The sequence below is a fragment of the Camelus dromedarius genome, chromosome 4 (assembly GCF_036321535.1).
Source record: "Camelus dromedarius isolate mCamDro1 chromosome 4, mCamDro1.pat, whole genome shotgun sequence".
Lineage (NCBI taxonomy): Eukaryota > Metazoa > Chordata > Mammalia > Artiodactyla > Camelidae > Camelus > Camelus dromedarius.
This window is the reverse complement of record NC_087439.1, coordinates 98,026,232-98,046,925: the sequence shown is the minus strand read 5'-3', so window position 1 is coordinate 98,046,925 and position 20,694 is coordinate 98,026,232. Positions and strand designations below refer to the sequence as shown.

The window sequence follows — 20,694 nt, the reverse complement described above, 5'->3', positions numbered from 1 at the left end:
GGTCGGGCAGCTGCGCCTGGGTTGAAGCTCCCCCTGTGGTCACTCGTCTGGCCCCCTGGTGCCCGGGTGGCATGTGCGCCTCACACCCAGGGTATTGGTGACGCACGGTGGGAGGGCCTCCCTCCCCAGGTTCCACACTGTATTTCCTACCAAAATCACGCTCGCCCCCAGACCCCCGTCCACCTCGCTGGTGCCGGTGGATGGGCGTTTGTACGAAGCGTTTGGGATCTGCTGCCGCCCTGGAGAGCGCTTGCGGGCTCTCGGAGGCCACCGATGCCTGCTGTCTCAGCGGACGGCTTGTTCTGCTGTGGCAGGTTCACGTCGAGTTCACGGAGGGCGAGGACAGGATCACCCTGGAGGGCCCCACGGAGGACGTCAGCGTGGCCCAGGAGCAGATCGAAGCCATGGTCAAGGACTTGGTAGGCGTCCCTGCAGCCCTCTGGGTGCTGGCCAAGTGGGGCGGGGCCTGATCTTGCCGGTCAGACCTGCGGTGGGCGGTTTGGAGGCGCTGAAGGGTGGCCCCCTGGTGAGTAGAGGAAACCCTGTTTTGAAGGAGGCCTGCAGGAACACCTTGCCACAGCTCCTGCCAGCTCAGTGGGGAGAGAAAGGGGCAGCTGTCGGCTTCTGGGCCTCGCTTCTGGCTGTTTGCATGTCTGGGCACGCTCCTTGGGCTCAGATGCCTGTGTCCACGGGCCCGCTCTGTGCCCCTCCCGCAGGTTAACCGGATGGACTATGTGGAGATCAACATCGACCACAAGTTCCACCGACACCTCATCGGGAAGAGCGGAGCCAACAGTGAGCGAGGCGGGCAGGGCACGGGAGAGATGAGACGTGGCCTGGCCCAGCCGGGTCTCCCCCGGGGCCGTGGTGGGCCTGGAGCTGTCTGGCCCAGAGGTTCCCTGCGTGCCCAAGGGTCGTGTGCTCACATCTCAGCCAGAGCTGTAGGGTGGAGGCCGCTGGTTCTGCAGTCCTCAGTGTTCACCACCGAGCCCGCCCCAGCCTGTAGCTCTCCCGGGGTCAGAGCTTTGCACTCTAGGGCCCACGTCACGTGGCGCAGGGAGGGTTCTTTTGGGCGAGCAGGGATCTGTCAGCCCAGGCTCAGCCTTGGACTGAACTGTGTCGGTTGTACAAGTGTGGGACGTCGGGAGTGTGCCAGGTGAGCACTCTGCTTTAATCCGCAGGTGTGTTTGAAAATCCACTCCTTTGCTTAGTTTAACTGTAAGGCCATCCCACACATCACAGGCTCGCCAGTCCTGAAAACAGCCCTGTCCCCGGGGAGCGACCTTTGGTGGAAGGTGGGAGCGCTGGGTCCTGCCCAAGGTCACAGGGGCCCGCGGCCTGGGTAGGATACCGCTGTGAGCGAGCCCTGTGGCAGCCGTTCTTGTTCAGAGCAGACGGAAGCCGGTCCCTGCTGCTCTGTTCTGGGGTAGGAGCTCACACAGCCGTTCCCCTCAGTGCCCACCTGTGCACGCTGCTTGAGCCCTGCACGCACCATAGATCTGCTTTTGTGCTTTTAATTTGCTTTTGCTTTGGCTAACTGTGATGTTTCCTTAAACAACACAAGGAGGTGCAGTTCTGGCATTAGCTTCTGGGTTCTGCTCTCGGGGACGCGCAGGACCACTTGGCTTGGTTCAGGGAGTTGCATCTGTTCAGTTTTCTTCTGGTTCAGCGCCTAGTCCTTGTTTCCCTTCACCTGAGACCTGCCGCCCGGCGTGTGTGTCCCGGGCTCTCATCCCACACGGCTGCCCCGGACCAGCACGTCCTCACATTCGCCCCGCGCTCCTCCGCTCACGGCCGTCTCTGTGTGCTCAGAACCTTCCTTAGTGACCCTGCACGGAGCTTGGCTCCCCTTGACGACACAGTGGGCAGAGTGCTGACCTCGCTTCCTGGTGATGAGGCGATGAGGCTTCTCCGGGCTGGGGGCCTGGCTCTGTCCAGACAGGGTAGCCATGAGGTGCTCGGGCTGGACCTGAGCTGACGACGGAGGCCCTAGGCAGCGTGGCCTCCGCAGGGCTCTCAGGTGGTTGGGGGGGCCTCTTTCTTCTTTAGCTAACCTGAGGGCTTGATTTTTAACGGGTTTTTTTAATTATTTTTTTGAGAGTGGGTTTTGACCTGAACAGGAGTTCCCACACTTGTCCGTTTCTGCTTAGCAACGCCCGGGACCTTTAAAACGTTCTAAAGCCCCGGCCATGCCCAGAGCAGCTGTATTGCGGAGCTGGCGTGGCTGTGGCTGCTGGGCGTCTGAATCCCCGGGAGACGCCTGGACGTGGCCTGCTGGGGTGGCGACCGCGCCAGCCCGCTGTAGGCGGTGGCAGGGCTTGCCTTGAAGTGTGAAGGCCTGCTCATCCGCCCGCTTGTGGGTGGCTGACTTGGGGCAGGGGCTGTCTAGGGCTTCAGCCCTGCCCTGCTGCACGGGTGGGGAAAGTACATTCTAGTCCGAAGCGTGTTTCCTTTTGTGTCCTGAAGTAAACAGGATCAAGGACCAGTACAAGGTGTCCGTGCGCATCCCTCCTGACAGTGAGAAGAGCAGCCTGATCCGCATCGAGGGCGACCCGCAGGGCGTGCGGCAGGCCAAGCGCGAGCTGCTGGAGCTCGCCTCCCGCATGGTAAGCCCGCAGCCGGGTCCACCTGGGCAGCATGCCTGCGCCGGGCTCCCGTGTGTGTGCCGTCCTGGAGGGCGGGAGGCACCAGGTCTCCCCTGCGTCGGGTTGGTGTGACTTGCAGGGGCTGCATTTCCTTGGTCCTCCCCAGGACCCCAAGGTCACGTGCTGTGTAAGGGGGCGCTGTGATCCTGCAGCGGGGTTCTCAGCCTTGGCCAAACCCCATAGTCCATGATGCCTCAGTCCCAACTGTGGGGACTTCTCTGGACTCTCAGAGCCACCCAAGTGGTTCTCACGTGCAGTGTAGGTTGAGGGACTGCTGTGTGGTTATCTGCAGGCCCGGGGTGGGGTGCGCCCTGCCCCCTCCAGGCCAGAGTCTTGCACACTCTCCTTGGTTCTCGGGGTCAGGTGCAGTGCTCCTTGCCCTGGAGTGTCTTGTGTCTGCCGGATCACTGAAGGCTCGTCTCTGTCATCCTGATGCCAGTCTGATCCAGAGTCTTGCAGAATGTTTTTAATGTTTGGTTGGCTGTTAACTGTTCTTACCTAGGTTTTGGCTCTGCTCGTTCTTTTGTGTTTCTCCTGACATCTTGATAGGACTTCTGGAGGAGGTTGAGAACCACGTGGATTCCATGCCCTAGGCTGACATGAACCACTCTTTTCTTCACCCTGCGCACGGGGCGGTGGTCCCTGCCACCCTGTGTTCAGGAGGGATTGCTCCCTGCTTTGCAAAGCGCTAAGCCTCACAGGCTCTCTTGTTAGCAGAAGTGCTGAATGGGCTGCTTTGGTGTGACCGTGGCTGCTGTGGTAGCACTTCTGGGCAAAGGCCCTATGCCCCATTTTCCAGTTCTTTGTTCAGGAGAACGTCCACCCGCGTGACAGGAGTGTGGCCGCTGGAGGGAGTGGCGCCCTGTGACGGGTGCCCTGCTGGCTGCGGCGGCGGGGCTGTGCCACTGTCCCAAGGCTCCCGTGCCTCCTGGCGTCAGGAGAGATCGCTCACCTCACTGGCAATTGTGTTTTTAGGAAAATGAACGCACCAAGGATTTAATCATTGAGCAGAGATTTCATCGCACAATCATTGGGCAGAAGGGTGAGCGGATCCGTGAAATTCGGGACAAATTCCCAGAGGTAAAGGTTTCCCAAAGGCATCCTTTGGTCCCTGCGAGTGGTCTGATTCGCACTTGGGGGTGTTCTGTATTTTGGAATCCAGTACTGACCAGTGATTGAACTTGGTCTCCTGATGGCTTGTTCTAGGTTATCATCAATTTTCCAGACCCAGCACAGAAAAGTGATATTGTCCAACTGAGGGGGCCCAAGAATGAGGTGGAAAAATGCACAAAGTACATGCAGAAGATGGTGGCAGATCTGGTGAGGGGGCTTCTCCACCCTTTGTTGGGTGGTGTGGGGGCTGGGGGTTCCCTGGAGCGCTGGGCCCATCCGCCCTCTCAGGACGTTCCCCACACCGTGAGGCCTTGTCCGCATAAGGGGCCGTCAGAGCCCTGGTGGAGAGACTCGTGTCCGGGAGGGGAGGTCTGTGCCCGCCGCTTGAGGGTCTCGGGCACGGGGGCGAAGGGGGTCTGGGAGCTGCCGGGCTTCTCACGGGGCTCGGACTCGGCCCCTGCCCGCCTCGGGGTGCTGGCGGGGCGGGCCTCCCGGAGCGCTAGGGGCCGCGGCCAGCTGGGGCCCTGGGTGTGGCACCGACTCCCTCCTGCAGGGGGGGGGGGGGCACCTGGCCTGACTCGCCCGCTCCTGCGTAGAGCCTGCGTCCGAGGGAGCGCGGGGCTGTTACACGCCGCCTGTCAGGAGGGGCTTGGCGTCAGTGGCCTGTGGCAGGTTAGTTAGTTGTCGGATAGGTTACCTCCCCGTCCTTGCTTGTGGGAGAAGCAGGACTGCGCCTGTGCTGCCTGAGCGTGGAGCCCTGTCCCTGCACCCCGCCTTCAGGGACAGGGACGCTTCCCTGTCTGGCGTGACAGCTCATTGTGCCGTCTCTCTTGTTTTTAAGGTGGAAAATAGCTATTCAATTTCGGTTCCGATCTTCAAACAGTTTCACAAGAACATCATTGGGAAAGGAGGTGCAAACATTAAAAAGGTGAGCCGCCGGCTGCGTCCCGGGTCTTGGCTCTTCCCACGCGGCCCCGGAGCCCTGCGCTGCTCTCACTTCTCATGGTGCCCTCTCTCCTCGTAGATTCGGGAAGAGAGCAACACCAAGATCGACCTTCCGGCAGAAAACAGCAACTCAGAGACCATCATCATCACGGGCAAGCGAGCCAACTGCGAGGCCGCCCGCAGCCGCATCCTGTCCATCCAGAAAGACCTGGTAACGGGACGCAGCGGGATGCGGCGGGACGGCGCTCGCGGGCCGCCTGGGGTCCCGGGGTGGGCCAGCAGCCTCACAGGGTCTCTTCCCACGGCTCCTCCCGGCAGAGCTGGCCCGCTGCAGGCTCCTGCCGCGGTCCCTGCCAGTACTTCCCGGTGCACCCCAGCTCTGGTTTGACTCGTCTGCTTGGAAATCATCACATTCGATTTCTGTTTCCAATTTTAAAAGAAATTAACAGGCAGGAAGCGGCACGTGTGTAAACGTGCAGTTTAAGTTTCGGCATGTGTGCACGTCACTGAGTCACCACTGCAGGCAACAGTGCACGTGTCCATCTTGTTCCCTTTCCAGCACCTCCCTCCGCCTCGCCGGCCCTGCCAGCCCCTCTCCCCGCGCAGCGCGGTGTGGGTCCGCTCCTCGCCCTCCCTCCGGTTTACTCCTCCGTGCTGTCGCGGCGTCACTGCTGCTCTGGCTTCATCAGAGGAGACCCTGTTCCTTCGGGGGTTTCTCTTACCTGTTAAGTTTATTACCGTAGTTCCCAGAGCACTCCTGTTACCTTTTCACTGTCTGTGGGGAAGTCATGTTTCTCACTCCTGGCACGTGTAACTTGCGTCTCTGTAAAGCGACCCCCCGTCAAAAGACCTACTTTTTCTCACGTGAAAGTGAGTTTCTTCCAGGCAGCTTGCTCTTTTATTCAGTCTGAGACTGTGCCTGTTAAACAGAGACGTTTACATCCAGCTACCTTAGTGGTGACACGTCTGTATGCTGTTATGTACCCTGTTTTGTTACATACACTCAATAATTACATTTGATGTGATTATAATTTTTTCATTTTCAAAAATTGCAGTAAAAGTTACTAAGTCTTTGACACAACATTGTAAAATGATTATAAATAAAAAATTTTTTTAAAAAAGTTACCAAGCCAGGTCGAGGCCCTGACCCTCGGTGGGCAGGCAGGCGGCGCTCGCCTGGTGCAGCCTCACCACGTCTGCCCACACCCTCCCGTCCACCCCCTCCAAGCCCCCGCGCCGCCGCAGTGCAGCAGTGCGCTGCTGCCCGTTCAGCTCCACCTCGGTGGGTTCAGAGCTCGCGGCTAGCTGTTGGTTTTCAGTTGCCCCGTCTGCTTTGTTCTCGTCTTCTGCCTTTTGAGCAGTTGCACGTTCCTTTTGTCCCCTGTGCTGTGTTGGGTATGACTCAGCGTGTTCGTCGCCAGCCAGCGCAGCGCAGCCCACCTCTGGGTCTCCCGCTACTTGAAGTGGAGTGTGGGAAGCTGGGCGGGGCTTCCCCCACCAGCCCCGCCCCCGTGCTTGGTCGCGTTACCTTTACTCTCAGAGCTCATGAATCTCACGTGTGTCGTTAGCCTAGCCATTTTGTTTAAATACCCAGTTTTTTAAGGAGGCTTAAATAACTGGGAAAAGCGACTGTACGCTGCCTGCATGAATACTGTGTGTGCCCGTCTGCTCACCCCCACCCCCAGCCCACAACCACTAGCGTCTTTCCAGTGGCCCCATAGTTTGCCTTTCCCAGAGTGTCGAATGGTTGGAATTGGACCACGACACGTGACGTACGTAGCCTGTTCAGGTTGGCTTCTTTCACTTAGTAGTAAGATGGATCTTACAGTAAACGTACTGTTTGGTTTTGTAAGAAACTGCCAGACTGTCTTGTCTCCAAAGTAGCTGCACCATGTCACATCCCGCCAGCCGCTGGCTGATGGGTTTCTCGTTCCTACTGGAGACTTGGCTTCAGTGTCGTCTCTGACGTTGTTTCTGATGAGACACCTGGTCCCATCCGTGCTCCCCTGCTCAGGCTAGTCCTCCTTCCCCTGGCTCGTTTACACCTGTGCCACCCGTTCCTGGCAGGTCGCGGCGCGTCTTAGTGCAACTTCACTCGTGTTTCTTTGCTGGGAGTTCATTGCGCTTCTTGAATGTGTGAGTTCAGAGTTGTCATCATTGTTCCGTGGCATGTCGGCTGTCCTGCTTCAGAAGCTTGGGCTCCCTGGTGCCGGGCAGCGGGGCGTCCCCTCCCTCGGTTTCTCTAAACTCGTTGATTGTCTGCGGTGTCTAATCTGTCTGCGGTCACACCTCGTGTACTTTTCTTTCCAGGTGTTCTCACCTCTGGAGGTTCAGTCTGAACCTGTGGTTTTTATGCTTGACCCGCTCAGCCTTTCCTCTGGCCGTTTGGCGTGTGTAGCACAGTGAAAACCCCTGTCTCAGTGGCCTTGTCCTGCTGTCGCTGCAGGGTTGTGTTCCGTCGTTCATTCCTCATTACGGGTTGTTTTTCCTACTTCATTGCATGTCTGGTTTTTTGCTTTGCTTGTTTTTATTGGATGCCAGGTGTTATGAAGTTTACTTCGGTGGGTGATGGATATTTTTGTATTCCTACACCTATCAGCCTTGTTAAGTCTCTTTGAAACAGTTTGCTCCTTTTTGGGCTTGCTTTTAAGATCTGTTAGGTGGGACACAGAGGTGCTTAATCCAGGGCCAGTTATTTCCTGCCACTGGGGTCAGACTCCCGGACACGGCATCCCACATCCCATAAACTCAGGCAGTGGGCTAGGAGCTGCAGTCCCTGCTCCCTCCCAACCTTGCCATGTGCACTCCCCGCCCAGCAGCTTCCTGCGCATCAGTGTGGCCGCCAGTGCTCGGGGCTGCTCTCCCGGACAGCCAGGTCATGTCCTCGATCTGGGGACTTGGCCAGGCAGCTTCCGGGCTGGGAGGCCAGTCCAGTCCCTGTGGCTCCACCTTGACTGGAGCCAGGTCCTTGCTCATGGGGCTCTCGTGGGAGGCTTGGTCCTGAGCATCTCGGACCCGTCTCTGCAGCCGGCACTGGAGAGAGTCTTCTGTGGGACAGCTGGCTCTCCTGCACCATGTGTGCCCTTTCCTGCACACACACACCGTGCCCCCTCGTGTTGTGTGATTCCAGGCCAACATAGCTGAGGTGGAGGTCTCCATCCCTGCCAAGCTGCACAACTCCCTCATCGGCACAAAGGGCCGCCTGATCCGCTCCATCATGGAGGAGTGCGGCGGGGTCCACATTCATTTCCCCGTGGAAGGCTCGGGAAGCGACACAGTGGTCATCAGGGGCCCTTCCTCGGATGTGGAGAAGGCCAGGAAACAGCTCCTGCACCTGGCGGAGGAGAAGGTGAGCCCGCCCCGGGAGGGCTCCCGCCTGCTCTCTTTGCGGGGCACCTCAGGTTAGGGAAGGGCTGCACAGCTTTTTGTCCCTGGTTTTGCCAGCACTGGAGGGCCTTTCCAGGTCAGGTGCCCCCATACTCAGAGCAGGAGGTTTGCTGTTGGATCTTTTATTTGGGGTTTTTGGCTTGTTAAGTGTGATTCATATATTTGTGAATCATGAATCTGAGTTTGGACAGGCGTGCATTCACATGACCACCACTACGGTAAAGGTGTTTCGACTATTCCCTCCCCTCACCAAGGTTCTGCGTCGAATCAGTCACCATTGCCCCCTTGTTTAAACCAGCTGCTGGTCCGTCTCTGGGCTCCACTCTGTCGCAGTGGCGCCGCGGGGGGCCCCTCGGCTCTGTGCTTCCTGAGGTCCCTCTGGCTGTTCCTGGCCTTCCTGTGTGCGTTTTGGAACCAGCGTGTGGACTTTGGCTGAGGTCGTGTGGACTCTGAAGCTCACACTGGGGAGGCTGCCGCCCCGGCAGTGCTGCCCCCGTGCACGTCTTCCCAGGCTCAGCGTCTTGGACTTCGCTCTGGTGTTTGTAGCTCGTAGCCTGGAGAGCGTGCTGGCGTTGTGTTCACCGCGTGCCGGGTCTGTTTGTGGTGCTCTTGGCAGCACCTCATGCGTTTCGTTTCCAGCTGCTGCAGCGCGCAGGAGCACATCCGGCTCTTGTGCATTGGCCTCGTTTACGCATCCAGTCTGAAGGTCATGTCTTGGTTCCCGTAGCTTTTTTGGTGGATTCTTAGGAGTTTTATACGTGGAACAGCGTCTGTGAATGGACAGCGGCGTCTCTTTCTCTCTGGTGTGCACCCCTGTGTGGCGTCTGGCGTTGCGTGGGCCCAGCCTTGCCTTGCTGGTGGCCTCCAGGGGAGTCCTCAGTCTCCACCGCGTGGCGTGAGCTGTGGATCTCTCACAGGCCCTCCTTGTCAAGGTGAGGGAGCCCCTCTGTCCCGAGTTTGCCGAGTCTTCGTCAGGAATGGGTCTTGGGTCTTTTGAGATGATCACCTGGTTTCTTCTTTCTTTGGTGTAAATATTAAGCTGACTTGGTGTCTAACCAGCCTGGCGTCTCTGGGGTGAGCTCTGCGCAACTCTGATGTGGTAGCCTTCATCGCACTGCTGCGTTGGGCTCGCCTGACTCGTTAGCTTTTTAGTAACTCTGCTGTTTGTGATGTCTGTCTGCAGGGTTGAAGGCTCTCAGTGGTGTTTTGTGAAACCAGCATTTAAAGATGACAAAATCCAGTCATTTACTATTGGGCATGCTGGCAGATTTTCCTTCCCTGTGTGTTTTTTCACACTTTGGGGAGTTGGGTTTCAGGACAAGAGGAGGACAAGGCCCTGTGTGGGGTCACTTTGGCCTGGAGGGGCATGTCCCACACTCAGGCCCGTCTGCCAGAGGAGCAGACGTCTGCAGGGAGGTCACCGTGCAGAGTCTCTGCTGGGCCCTGGTCTCCGCACATCAGGCGAGGGCCTTTGTTGGCTTGGGTGTCTCTGGGCTCACTGGTGGTGAGGGGTCACCCGAAGCTCTAGGGGAGAGCCTGAGCCGGGGCGAGGGGCCAGTGTGGCGTGGGCTTCCTGCTGTCCGGTGCCCCCTAGGCCGCACTCAGGCGTCCACTCTACAGGTGGACAGTGGCTTGCAGTGGTCCGGTCACCGCTGGGGAGTGGCAGGCCTGGGGCTCTAGGTCCGCAGGCTGTTACCTGCCCGGTGCCTCTGGTTGGGGGGGAGGGTACTGTCTGGGTGTCTGTCGTGTGCCTCGGTCAGGTTTGAGTAGCTCTGTCTGGGGGACGTTGGTGACAGTGTAAGGAAACCTCACCCTACACCGTTGTCCCAGAGGCCAGGCAGGTGGCGTCTGGCCAACGTGTGTGGGGTTGGTTCCCACAGCAAACTAAGAGTTTCACCGTTGACATCCGCGCCAAGCCGGAGTACCACAAATTCCTCATCGGTAAAGGGGGTGGCAAGATCCGCAGGGTGCGAGACAGCACCGGTGCCCGTGTCATCTTCCCGGCGGCTGAGGACAAGGACCAGGACCTCATCACCATCGTAGGGAAGGAGGACGCTGTAAGGGAGGCCCAGAGGGAGCTGGAGGCCCTGATCCAGAACCTGGTGAGGCCTGGTGGCAGGGAGCGGGTCCCCGGGGGGCCTGGGAGTCCCGGCCGGCGGGGCTCGTTCACACCCCTCCTGAACACGGCAGGACAACGTGGTTGAAGACTGTATGCTGGTGGACCCCAAGCACCACCGCCACTTTGTCATCCGGAGAGGCCAGGTCCTGCGGGAGATCGCGGAGGAGTACGGTGGGGTGATGGTGAGCTTCCCACGCTCTGGCACGCAGAGCGACAGAGTCACCCTCAAGGGTGCCAAGGACTGCGTGGAGGCGGCCAAGAAGCGCATTCAGGAGATCATCGAGGACCTGGTAGGAGCCTGGGAGGCTTGGCCGGGCTCTCGGCCCTGACGGCCACACGGGCAATGTGGGTGGGTGCCTGCTTCCTCCACACCCCGTGGGCCGGCTGCCAGGCCCATGTGGCCCCGAGATAAGACTCAGGTCAGGTTCTGGAGGCTTTGGTTCTGTCTTCCTCCTCAGCCTATCCGGCCGCCTTCCACATGGGGTGGGAGTCCCTACCAGGAGCCCACTTCCCTCCCGCCCCTCCCAGCTCACACGGCCCCTTCAAGGGCGGCGCATGATGGGCCGCCTGCTGTGTGGCGGGGGGGGGGCCTCCTTTGTGTGCAGAGAAATGGCCTGTTGTTGTGGGCAGGCTCTGGGTGGTAGCGAGCATCTGTGGGTTCTGTGCTTTCTCAGTCTTGCTGGGAAGCGTTTCAGAAGGAGGCCTCCCCTTGGGCCTGCCGTCTGCACCCCAGCTCTGGATTCACACAGAAGGGGCAGGGGCTGTGACACACTGGGCCGTGGCTGTAGAAGGCTGAGATGAAGATGGCAAGCGTGTGAGTTGACTCTCAGTGGATAACCTTTGCCTTTTTTTTCCCTTATCGCCGTGTCTGCCCCAGGAAGCCCAGGTGACCATAGAATGCGCCATTCCCCAGAAATTCCATCGGTCTATCATGGGCCCCAAAGGTTCCAAAATCCAGCAGATAACTCGGGACTATAACGTTCAGATTAAATTCCCAGACAGAGAGGAGAACCCAGGTGGGTCCCTGTGGTGAGCTCTGCCGAGTGGGAAGGGGAGGTATGGATGGTCCCAACCTGGGGAGAGGTGTGGCGGGTGGCGGTCAGGGTCCTGGTGACGCCCCAGTGTGGGTGTGCTGCTCTGACACGGCCCACTGTCCTGGGGTGTCCAGAGGTCTCTCAGAGGCAGGCGGTGGCAGTTGCTCCAGGGTGATGAGGTGCCTTTCAGGTGTTCTGGAAGTTTTCAGAGGCTGGTCACAGGCCGGGCAGAGCACGGCGCCAGCAGCCACCTTCTTGGGTACTGCAGTCCCACTGCTTCTCCCAGCCCCCAGGTGCCCGCCGTGTGATGGGCTGCGTCGACTCCGTCCACAGTGGCACCCTCTTTTCCCGGCCGTGTCCTCTGTGAGGGCACCGCCTGAGTGGCTGGTTGCCCTTCCAGGAGGGCCCTTCAGCCCCAGGGGTCCTGCTTGTCACTGGGTTGTGCTTGTGCCCCCAGGGACCGGGCGGGGAGGCGACCCTGCGATCGTTCCTCTGTCTTTTGTGTGGCTTGTCATGGCCACTAATGCTCCTGTTTTCCTGAGGACGCAGGCTGTTTTGAGGGGAGAAGTAGTTAAATCACACCTGTTACGTTTATGTTTCACACCTGAGTATTTTTTTATTTTTGATATAATTTCATGTTAAGAAAAACGCAGAATGGTGTGAAGGTACCCCAGTTCACCAGTTCTGCTTGCCCACCCACCCACCCCTTTACACGCACGCCTGCCCGCACCATGTCCTGAGTCGCTCCAGTGTAACTTCCAGACCTAGGCCTGTAGCGGCTTCTCCCTGAGGATCAGGACACTCCCCTTGTCACTTGGGATGACGGCGCGTTCCTCGGGACAGAAGGCCCAGCATTACGCCGCACTGCCATCGGGCGCACTGCCAACATTCGGGTCTTGCTGGTCTTACGGCGTCCTCCCGAGCCCCCCGCTCCCCAGTCGGTCCTGGACCGTGACTCCTGTAGGCAGCTGTGTGTCTGTACGTTCGCTCGTTTGTTGATACCATGCGGACGCCTGGATTCTGTCTTGCTCCACAAATAGCGTTATGTTTATTTGGGGCACTCGTCCCCCATGTGGGCCACCGGCCGGTTTCCACGTCCCGTGTCGTGTCCCAGGGCTCTGGGAGCCGGCCTCTTCCTGGCGGAGCCCCCTGCTGCTGCCAGCTCTCCCTCATCCTCCCAGGTCATTCTCAAGCCCGCATCTCCCTCTATCTGGACGCGTGGGCCCTGCTCTCTCTGTTCTTTCCGCCGGCCGGAGGCGGTTGACTCCGTTCTGAAGGCGCGGAGGTGGGTCTGGTCAGCTTGCTGGGCCCAGACCACAACCTCCTGACCGCCCCACCCCCGCCGCCCAGCGTTTCGTGGGCGCTTGACGGCGGGTGAAGCTGGGTGGGGTGTCAGTGTCTTCAGGTCGAGCGGCCCTCTCTCCCTAGTGCACAGCGTGGAGCCAGCGGTCCACGAGAACGGCGAGGATGCTGGGGACGGGAGGGACACCAAGGAGGAGCCTGGCTCTCCCAGGAGGTGCGACATCATCGTCATCTCCGGCCGGAAGGAAAAGTGCGAGGCCGCCAAGGAAGCCCTCGAGGTGCGCTCGGACCCTCCCCACCCTCCTGGGGGCCCGTTACGGGGTGTGTCCCTTTAGCCCTGGGCCCTGGGCTTGCACTGCAGGCGGTGCCGGGCTGGCGGTCTCAGCCCCTCTGTGATGCGGGGACAGCTGGGCCTGTCTGCAGCTCTGACCCAAATGCCGCTCCAGCGCAGTGGACAGAGAGGCGGAGAGGCGAGTGGGAGACTGTCAGGGTCACGTCTGAAGGGAGCTGTGGGGAGAGCAGGTGGCAGGGGTGACGGGTGTGGCTGAGGCTGGAGTGCCCGCAGGGTGGAAGCCGGTGGGCCGGGCCAGGCCTGCGTCCCTGGTTCCCGCTCTCCTCCTCCGAGGGCCCAGATGCCGTTTCCCGTGAGCTGTGCTGCTTTGCTTCTGCGTGGGGCCTGCTGCACCCGGGGCCACAGGCTCAGGGTCTGAACGTCTGCTCTGCCAGCACCGACCTGGAAGCTGGGTCCACGTCCTTTTCCCGTGTTCCCTGTCGAGTCGGAAGTCTGGGGGGAGCCGCGCGGAAGGCTCTGGAGATCACGCTGACGTTCTTCCAGGGCTCTCCCCAAAGCTCCGTGGAGGCCCGCCGCCAAGCCCACTCCCAGACCTAAGCCCAGCCTCTCCCTGCAGGCGCTGGTTCCAGTCACCATTGAGGTGGAGGTGCCCTTTGACCTGCACCGGTACATCATCGGGCAGAAGGGCAGCGGGATCCGCAAGATGATGGATGAGTTTGAGGTACGGGTCCCACAGGCCCTTCCCGGGACCAGGGCGGGCTGCACGGCCCACCCACCTTGTCCTGAGCCTGTGCTTGTCCGTGCCGCGTGACACTGTGTGCATCAGGCGCCTGTCTCCATGCAGGTGAACATACACGTCCCGGCCCCAGAGCTGCAGTCCGACATCATCGCCATCACAGGCCTTGCTGCACACTTGGACCGGGCTAAGGCGGGGCTGCTGGAGCGCGTGAAGGAGCTGCAGGCAGAGCAGGAGGACCGGGTGGGTGCTGGGCGCGGCTCTCAGCTTCCGTCACCCTCCAGAGCCGCCGGGGCTGCTGAGACGTCAGGGGCTGGAGGAAGAGCCGGGGGCGTGCGGAGCAGCCCGCGTCCTGGGCGCTGGGGGGGCCTCTCTCGTAAGCAGTGCTGGGGTGTGGCCCTCTCCTCTCTGCACGGCAGGCACGCAGTTGGGCTTCCATGTGGATTAGCCGTTGCTTAGTAAATACGACATTTTGGCACCTGCATCCTCACGGGAAAGGAGAATGGGGAGGCCGGGGGGCTGTTAAAGCTGAGAAAGACCCCCAACATGTGAGTGTGGCTGGGCAGGCTCCCCGTCATCCTCTGCGGTCTCCCCGCAGTTGCCTCCGCGTGGAAAGGTGCCTTGCCCCTCTGCAGAGCTGGCGTTTGGGGGCTCACGTGGGTGACGCTTGCCTGGCCAGGTGTCCTGGAAACTTGAAGCACCGTTACCGGTCACATGGGGGTGACGGCCTCCTCGCTAAGGGGAACCTTCCTGGGGTTGGCGATGGGGCGGCGCGGCCTTCATGAGTCCAGTCCCCGTTGACTCAGCCTCGGCATGGGCTTCAGGTCAGGTCGCCGCCTGAGCGTCTGGCCGTGGGCATCCCTCTGCACTTGTCCCCTTTTGGGTTTGGGGGTTTGGCCTGTTCTTGTGCCTCTGCCGTGGGAGACCCAGGACTCCTGTGCTTACCCGTCGGGTCTCTGTTTCACGACAGCGGGGAAAGCAGAGCCCAGGGCCCACCCTGCACTGTGCTGCCCCGCCCGGGGGATGCCAGCATGTAGCTTGCCTCTTCAGGCCCTTTCCTGAGGGGTTTATGCTGGTGGTCACGGAGTGGGCTCGGTTCCCGTCACTGGTGGGCGGTGGAGGGCCCGAGGCCAGCAGGCACGCTGTGTCTCACTCTTGCTGCTGAGGTGACGGCGGACGCCTTGCAGGACTGGGACGGAGCCGGGGGCGTGTGGGTGCGCCTGGTGGTGGAGGTCAAGGCCGCAGTGCCCTCCCCTTGGCCTCACTCCCACTTGTTCCATCTGTAGGCTCTAAGGAGTTTTAAGCTGAGTGTCACCGTAGACCCCAGATACCACCCCAAAATCATCGGGAGAAAGGGGGCAGTGATCACGCAGATCCGCTTGGAGCACGACGTGAACATCCAGTTTCCTGACAAGGAGGACGGGAGCCAGGTAAGGGCGGCCGCCGGGTCGGCCCCGCGGCTGAAGCATGTCGGGGGCAGAGGGGCTCTCGTTGACCTCTGTCCTGACCTGGGCACGGTGACCAGAGTGGCAGTGAAAGTGCAGAGTTCAGAGCAGCAGATCTGAGGGTCTGATCGTGGCTGGGGGTTTGGGCCCGTCTTGGTCCATGCCAGCTGCCTGGGCTTTCCCTGACAGAGTCGTGTCACCGTGTGGACGTGGGGCGTTTCGCCTGCGCCCTCCTGGTCACTCCTGGGGTTCGGCGGGGTCCTTCTTGTGCAGTTGCATCCACCGAAGCAGCCCTGCAGAGGCGCGCCCTCCGCCCTCTGCACTCGGAAGGCAGCCTGCTCCCTGGGCGCCGCCTGCCGGCCCGTCACATGCCGCTGCATGTCCTCTCTGGCCCTTTCCGACCCCTGGCTCTGCCTGGGCCTCCTGCAGTCCTCGGTCCGCAGCACCGTGCCAGCAGCAGCTCCTCCCCAGAGCCCCCTGGCCAGCAGGCCCCTCCGGCCTGCCACGCCTCCCTGCCCTCCCCAGCCTCTTACTTCTGGGGTCTGAGGAGAGGCAGGCGGTCTCGGCTTGCGCTCTGCCCCCTCATGCTGAGCCTCCCCAGGCACCTTCCGTGCGGTGCCTCTTATTGGCCTCTGTGTCTCTAAGGGCGTTTATACTGCTAGGTTTTTAAACTTTTTTGATTATCTTGATCTTGAGAACTTAGTTCTCTTATAGTTCTCATTTTCACTGCCTTTTACTTCCCTCAATTCTTCCACACAGTCATCAGTTTCTTAAGTCATTACTTGGTGTCTGGATGTTTCCGTTGCTCGCGGGGTCGCGTGGTCATGTGTTCTGCACACACAGCTTTCTCCTGTGAGTCTGTTCCGTGGCTGCTGTGTATTTGGCGGGCGATGGGCTCATCAGCTGGTGGAGGCTTCTGGGCTCTGTGGGGCTGGGCTCCCGCTGTCTGCCTTTGCTCCATCGGGACAGGAGGCACCTGGTGTGTCCTAGAGTCTCTCTCGTCTCCCCTGGGGCAAGTCCCTGCGTCCCTGCTTTGTCTCCAGGTGTGCGCGTTTGTCCTCTGGTCTTTTTCTGCACCGTGTTCTCGTCTTCCTGCGTGGGTGTAGTGTGTCTTCCTGTCCTGAGGAGTGTGGCTTCAGGCTGTGCTTTGTTTCCAGGTTTTCTTCTCTGTGTCTCGGACTACCTGTCTGCTCCACTCTCACCTCTTCATTTGAGGGGGGCGGTGCTGAGCTGGGAGCCCCGGTGGGTGTGGAGCACCAGCCGCGGAGTCTGGCCCCTTCTCTCCGGGTCTGTTTCCAGCGGAGGGCCCTTCCCCGCGCCCTGTCGCCTGCCTGTCTTGTCTCACCTCTGGCCAGGCTCCTCCCCTTCCTGCGGCTCTCTGTGGTGGAGCTGGGAGGGGCAGCAACTGGGGGACGTCGTTTACCGGTCGTCATGAATCGGTCACCTGATGTGTAATCAGTCACCTGATGTGCTCACACACCTCCTTTCTCTCCTGAGCAGGCTGGGCTTTCCCCCGTCGGTGGGGCCTGCCTCACTCAGTCCTTGGCCGGCCAGCCCCTCCAGTCGGTGCTCGAGGTCAGGGGTCCCTGGGGCACTGTCTCTTCTGACCCGCTTTTCCTTTCTCAGCCCCAGGACCAAATTACCATCACAGGATACGAAAAGAACACCGAAGCCGCTCGGGACGCGATACTGAAGATCGTGGGCGAACTTGAACAGATGGTTTCTGAGGACGTCCCGCTAGACCACCGTGTCCACGCCCGCATCATTGGTGCCCGGGGCAAAGCCATCCGCAAGATCATGGATGAATTCAAGGTGCGTTCTAGCCTGGCCGGAGGGGTGTGGCGTGGGGCAGGGCAGGGCTTCCCACACCATTGAGGCATCTCCTTCCATGAGGGCCAGTGAAGGGAGCCCCAGGACCACCACAGGTCTCGAGCCTTCCTGCCTGGGCTCCCGACCACCCTCGGGGGTCGGACTGGGGAGGTATCTGAGGCTCAGGGGCCCGTTCCTAAGGTCATGTGAGTCACAGCTGTTTGTACCAGGGTGACCCTTTGGTGTCCAGAGCCCCTGGGCGGGCTCTCGGAGCCACCTCAGCCACTGCATGCCCCTTCCAGGTGGACATTCGCTTCCCACAGAGTGGGGCCCCCGACCCCAACTGTGTCACCGTGACGGGGCTCCCGGAAAACGTGGAGGAGGCGATCGACCACATCCTCAACCTGGAAGAGGAATACGTGAGTCATGCGTGGGCGGAGGCCCATGCCGGGGGCTCGCATCCCTGCTGCCACACGCTGACCTCCCCTGTACCCCCAGCTGGCCGACGTGGTGGACAGCGAGGCACTGCAGCTGTACGTGAAGCCCCCAGCCCATGAGGAATCCAAGGCACCGTCCAGGGGCTTTGTGGTGCGGGATGCTCCCTGGACAGCCAGCAGCGGCGAGAAGGTGAGCCGGCTCTGCCCCCGCCCCACGTGCGCGTGCCGGGCCGCCAGTACCAGGACGCGCTTGGGCGGCCCTCACTGAAGCTGTGCCCTCTCCCCACAGGCTCCCGACATGAGCAGCTCGGAGGAGTTTCCCAGCTTTGGGGCTCAGGTGGCCCCCAAGACCCTCCCTTGGGGCCCCAAACGATAATGATCAGAAAGCAGCCGCCCCCCAGCCTGCTGACCCCAGCCCACCACACAGTGGTTTGTCTCGATCAGACCCAGCGGCTGGACCCTCCGTAAATTGCCGACGCCCCCCTTCCCCGAGGTCTCACAGCGAAGCCGGCACCCGCGCTGCGTGTGGCGGGTTCCCAGGCTGGCCAGCACCCAGCACGGCCCAGGACCTGCCCACAACCTTTGCTCCGGGGCGGCTCTGTGCAGTCGTGAACACTAAACGAGGTCACGGGACGTCTCACAGTAAGCCCCTGGCCCACCCAGCATGTCGGAGGCCCCGGCCTCCGTGAGGAGCGCGCCACACTGTGCTGAGTCTGCTTCCTGTGTCATGACCTCAGGAAATAAATTTCCTTGACTTTATAAAAGCCAAAACGTTTGCCCTCTTCCTTTCCCACCCCCTTCCTCCCCCGCCTGCCGTCCAGGTCCTCCTTCCAGCTGCCAAGGCCCAAGCACCCAGCCCCCGAGGGGGGTGCAGCGGAGAGCCGCGTGGAGCCAGGGCAGAAGGGTGGCGGGTCTCGGGCGGCCCTGGCTCTGCCCACGTTGGGGCTCCGCCCGGCCATGCACCACTTGAGGTACGCTGTGGCTGCCGTGGCGTTGGGGCCCCACCCGAGAAGCACGGGGCAGGGAGGAGTGGCCAGCGGGGCTCTCGTCTGCACACACTGCCTTCAGGGCCCTGGCACCTGCTCCCCTGGACGCCATGTGTTGAGCTGCCTTCTTTCTACCTCAGAGCCAGCGTGGGCGTGTCTTGTGCTTGGGGGTGCGCCCCCAGCACTCGGCCTCTTGGCCCGGGCTTTTCCAGTGGCCCGTGCCTGCTGTGTCCCTGGGGCTGCAAGCCGCGTGTGCCTGGGCTCCTGGGCTCGAGGCTGCGCCCGCCCTCCCCTGCAGGGCGCAGCCCCAGGCTGTCCTTGGACGCAGGCTTGGAGGCCGTGCACAGGCCTGTGGCAGTTGGCCGGAGAGTCAGGCGTCCTGGTCTGGGGTGGAGAGAGGCTGTCGCTGTGGGGAGGCTCCTCTTTCTCAGGTGGGTGTCGGTCCCCAGGCTTGGCGAGTCAGGGTGCCCCAGCCGGCTTGGCTGGGTCCCTCTGGAGACAGAAAGATGGGGCCCAGGCAGCACAGAGGCCCCTGTGTGTCGTTTTGAGTGGGAACTGAGGACAGCCCTCGTCCTGGGCTGCTGGTTCCTGCCCTCAGGGAGGTGACTTGGGTCACTCTCGAGTTGTCCCTGTTACCTGCCAGAGTCCCTAAAGAAGCCAACTCGAGCCCTGGGGACAGTCACTTCTGCTTTGACCACCTTCCCCCTCTCCCTACGCCCTCAGGTTTTCACTCAATTTAGTAACTCAAGCTTGGTGACCTTTTGACTCAAATTCCTGCACAGACCAGGCACCACTCGCTCAGCCCAGCCTAGCTCAGCGGCCTCTGCAGGTCCCATTAGCTCGAGCAGTCTTGAATGTGCCCGGTTGTGAGTGTGAAAACTGGGGAGGACAGAAGGAACGTTTGCTTGAGTGCAGTGGGCCGGGTGACCCTAAATTAGGCCGAGCTGATGGGAACGGGGAGGGAGAAGGAAAGGCCTTTCTCAGGGACCCATCCGTCTGGCGCCTCGCAGGGAAAAGGCCGCTCCTCTTTCCCGCTGCTTGAGTTGATGAGCCGCTCCTGTCGGCCGGCTTGCTTCCTCCCGCTCCCCAGCTCCCTCCGGCTTCCACCCAGACCTACCCTCTGTCTTGTCTACAAAATCCTGCAACATCTAACCCTGAAGGTCAGCTTTTAATTCTCACAGCAGATTTTTGCACATGTGCACTTACTGCAAAGAGTCACAGATGCAAACTCCCCTTCCCTGCGTTGCTTGGGGTCTCGCTCGCTCTGTCTTTGGTTGTTGTTAAAGGTTATGTGATGACTGTGCCCGGCGCCTCTGATGCTACAGAGAGAGCCCTGGCGGGAGTGGGCATGTGTGTCCATCCCCTCCTTGTCCAGCGTCTTCCACATCGTGTGTGTCCACAGCTACAATCCGTCCCTTGGCCTTAACTTGGAATTTGGAGATTATATGCAAACATGTGTAAAGGCTCATGAATATGGATGACACTGGAATTTTATAAATTCTAAAATAAAACCTGAAACCAGATACACTGTGCTGGATTCCTTTTAAGACGCCGCGCGCGTGTTCTCGGTCTTGTGACACCAGGGTGTCTTCACCGCGCTCTCAGGTGGCAGCTGGATGTCCACAGGCGGTTCTAGTCTTTGGTGCAGCTCTCCCAGGTGGCACGCGCGTCTCAGCCTGGTGTCTGCTGCCCCCGAAGGAGCCACGACACTGGGAGGCTGGCGGTGGGCACGCTGAGGCTGGCTGCCTGTCCGTGGGCTCCTGTCACCATCAGGGGCGGGGGCAGTCTCCTTGGTGCCCTGGCCTCACTCGTCCCCACTGTGTTACAGCCAGATAGTTGGCCCAGTGACCCAGTAATTCCACCCCTAGACATGCACCCTGGGGGGGCACCAGGCAGTGTGGACGAGAGTCTGATGGCAGCGTTACTCCTAAGAGCCGGGCAGAATGGGTCACTGGTCGTCCTCACTCGGGGAGCCCAGCGCGGCAGCCAGGACAGTCCGGCTGTGCAGGACGCTGTAGGGGGGCCCGTGGTCATGGGGTCCCAGGAAAGAGGTCAGGCCTGTGGGTTCCAGTGTCCCAACCTTCCAAGGCCAAGGTGGTGCCTACTGGAGGCAGGAGAGGAGCGCTGTGGGGAGGGACCTGCCAGGCATCGCGTCCTGGGCCGTGTCTTCATTTGAACGCCGGTTACATCAGTGTTCAGTTCACAAAAGCCTGAGCATGAAGAGCGTTTTCTTGTGTTTCAGTAAATTTACTTTGAAATTATAAAGTGGAAGACAGCAGCAAGAACGAAGCAGCTGGGAGAGGAGCCCGAGGGCCTGGCGTGGGCCCAGCGCCTGCCGCCCGCCATCCACAGACCGCAAGCTGGCTCCTCTCCAAGCAGGTCCAGAAAACGCCGGGGCCCCAAACGCAGCCTCAGCCTCCCTGCGTCAGGAAGCTGCGTGGAGG

The 20,694-nt window shown here is 60.7% G+C and overlaps 1 protein-coding gene across 3 annotated transcripts in view; it reads left to right on the top strand.

The window, feature by feature from the left end:
• The window catches only part of HDLBP (high density lipoprotein binding protein), a 60,350-nt gene extending 42,315 nt beyond the window's left edge, over positions 1-18,035 (top strand). For all 3 annotated transcript variants that reach the window (XM_031452620.2, XM_031452621.2, XM_031452619.2), the window contains exons 10-28: positions 315-419; positions 717-795; positions 2,467-2,606; positions 3,621-3,725; positions 3,852-3,965; positions 4,600-4,686; positions 4,783-4,914; positions 7,834-8,052; positions 9,971-10,192; positions 10,281-10,499; positions 11,087-11,225; positions 12,672-12,823; positions 13,454-13,558; positions 13,682-13,816; positions 14,860-15,003; positions 16,645-16,830; positions 17,130-17,246; positions 17,326-17,454; positions 17,554-18,035. In XM_031452620.2, the coding sequence (XP_031308480.1) occupies positions 315-419; positions 717-795; positions 2,467-2,606; positions 3,621-3,725; positions 3,852-3,965; positions 4,600-4,686; positions 4,783-4,914; positions 7,834-8,052; positions 9,971-10,192; positions 10,281-10,499; positions 11,087-11,225; positions 12,672-12,823; positions 13,454-13,558; positions 13,682-13,816; positions 14,860-15,003; positions 16,645-16,830; positions 17,130-17,246; positions 17,326-17,454; positions 17,554-17,640 (2,616 nt within the window). In that variant the 3' untranslated portion in view covers positions 17,641-18,035. The remainder of the gene's footprint in view (positions 1-314; positions 420-716; positions 796-2,466; positions 2,607-3,620; positions 3,726-3,851; positions 3,966-4,599; positions 4,687-4,782; positions 4,915-7,833; positions 8,053-9,970; positions 10,193-10,280; positions 10,500-11,086; positions 11,226-12,671; positions 12,824-13,453; positions 13,559-13,681; positions 13,817-14,859; positions 15,004-16,644; positions 16,831-17,129; positions 17,247-17,325; positions 17,455-17,553) is intronic.
• Positions 18,036-20,694: the final 2,659 nt, after the last annotated feature.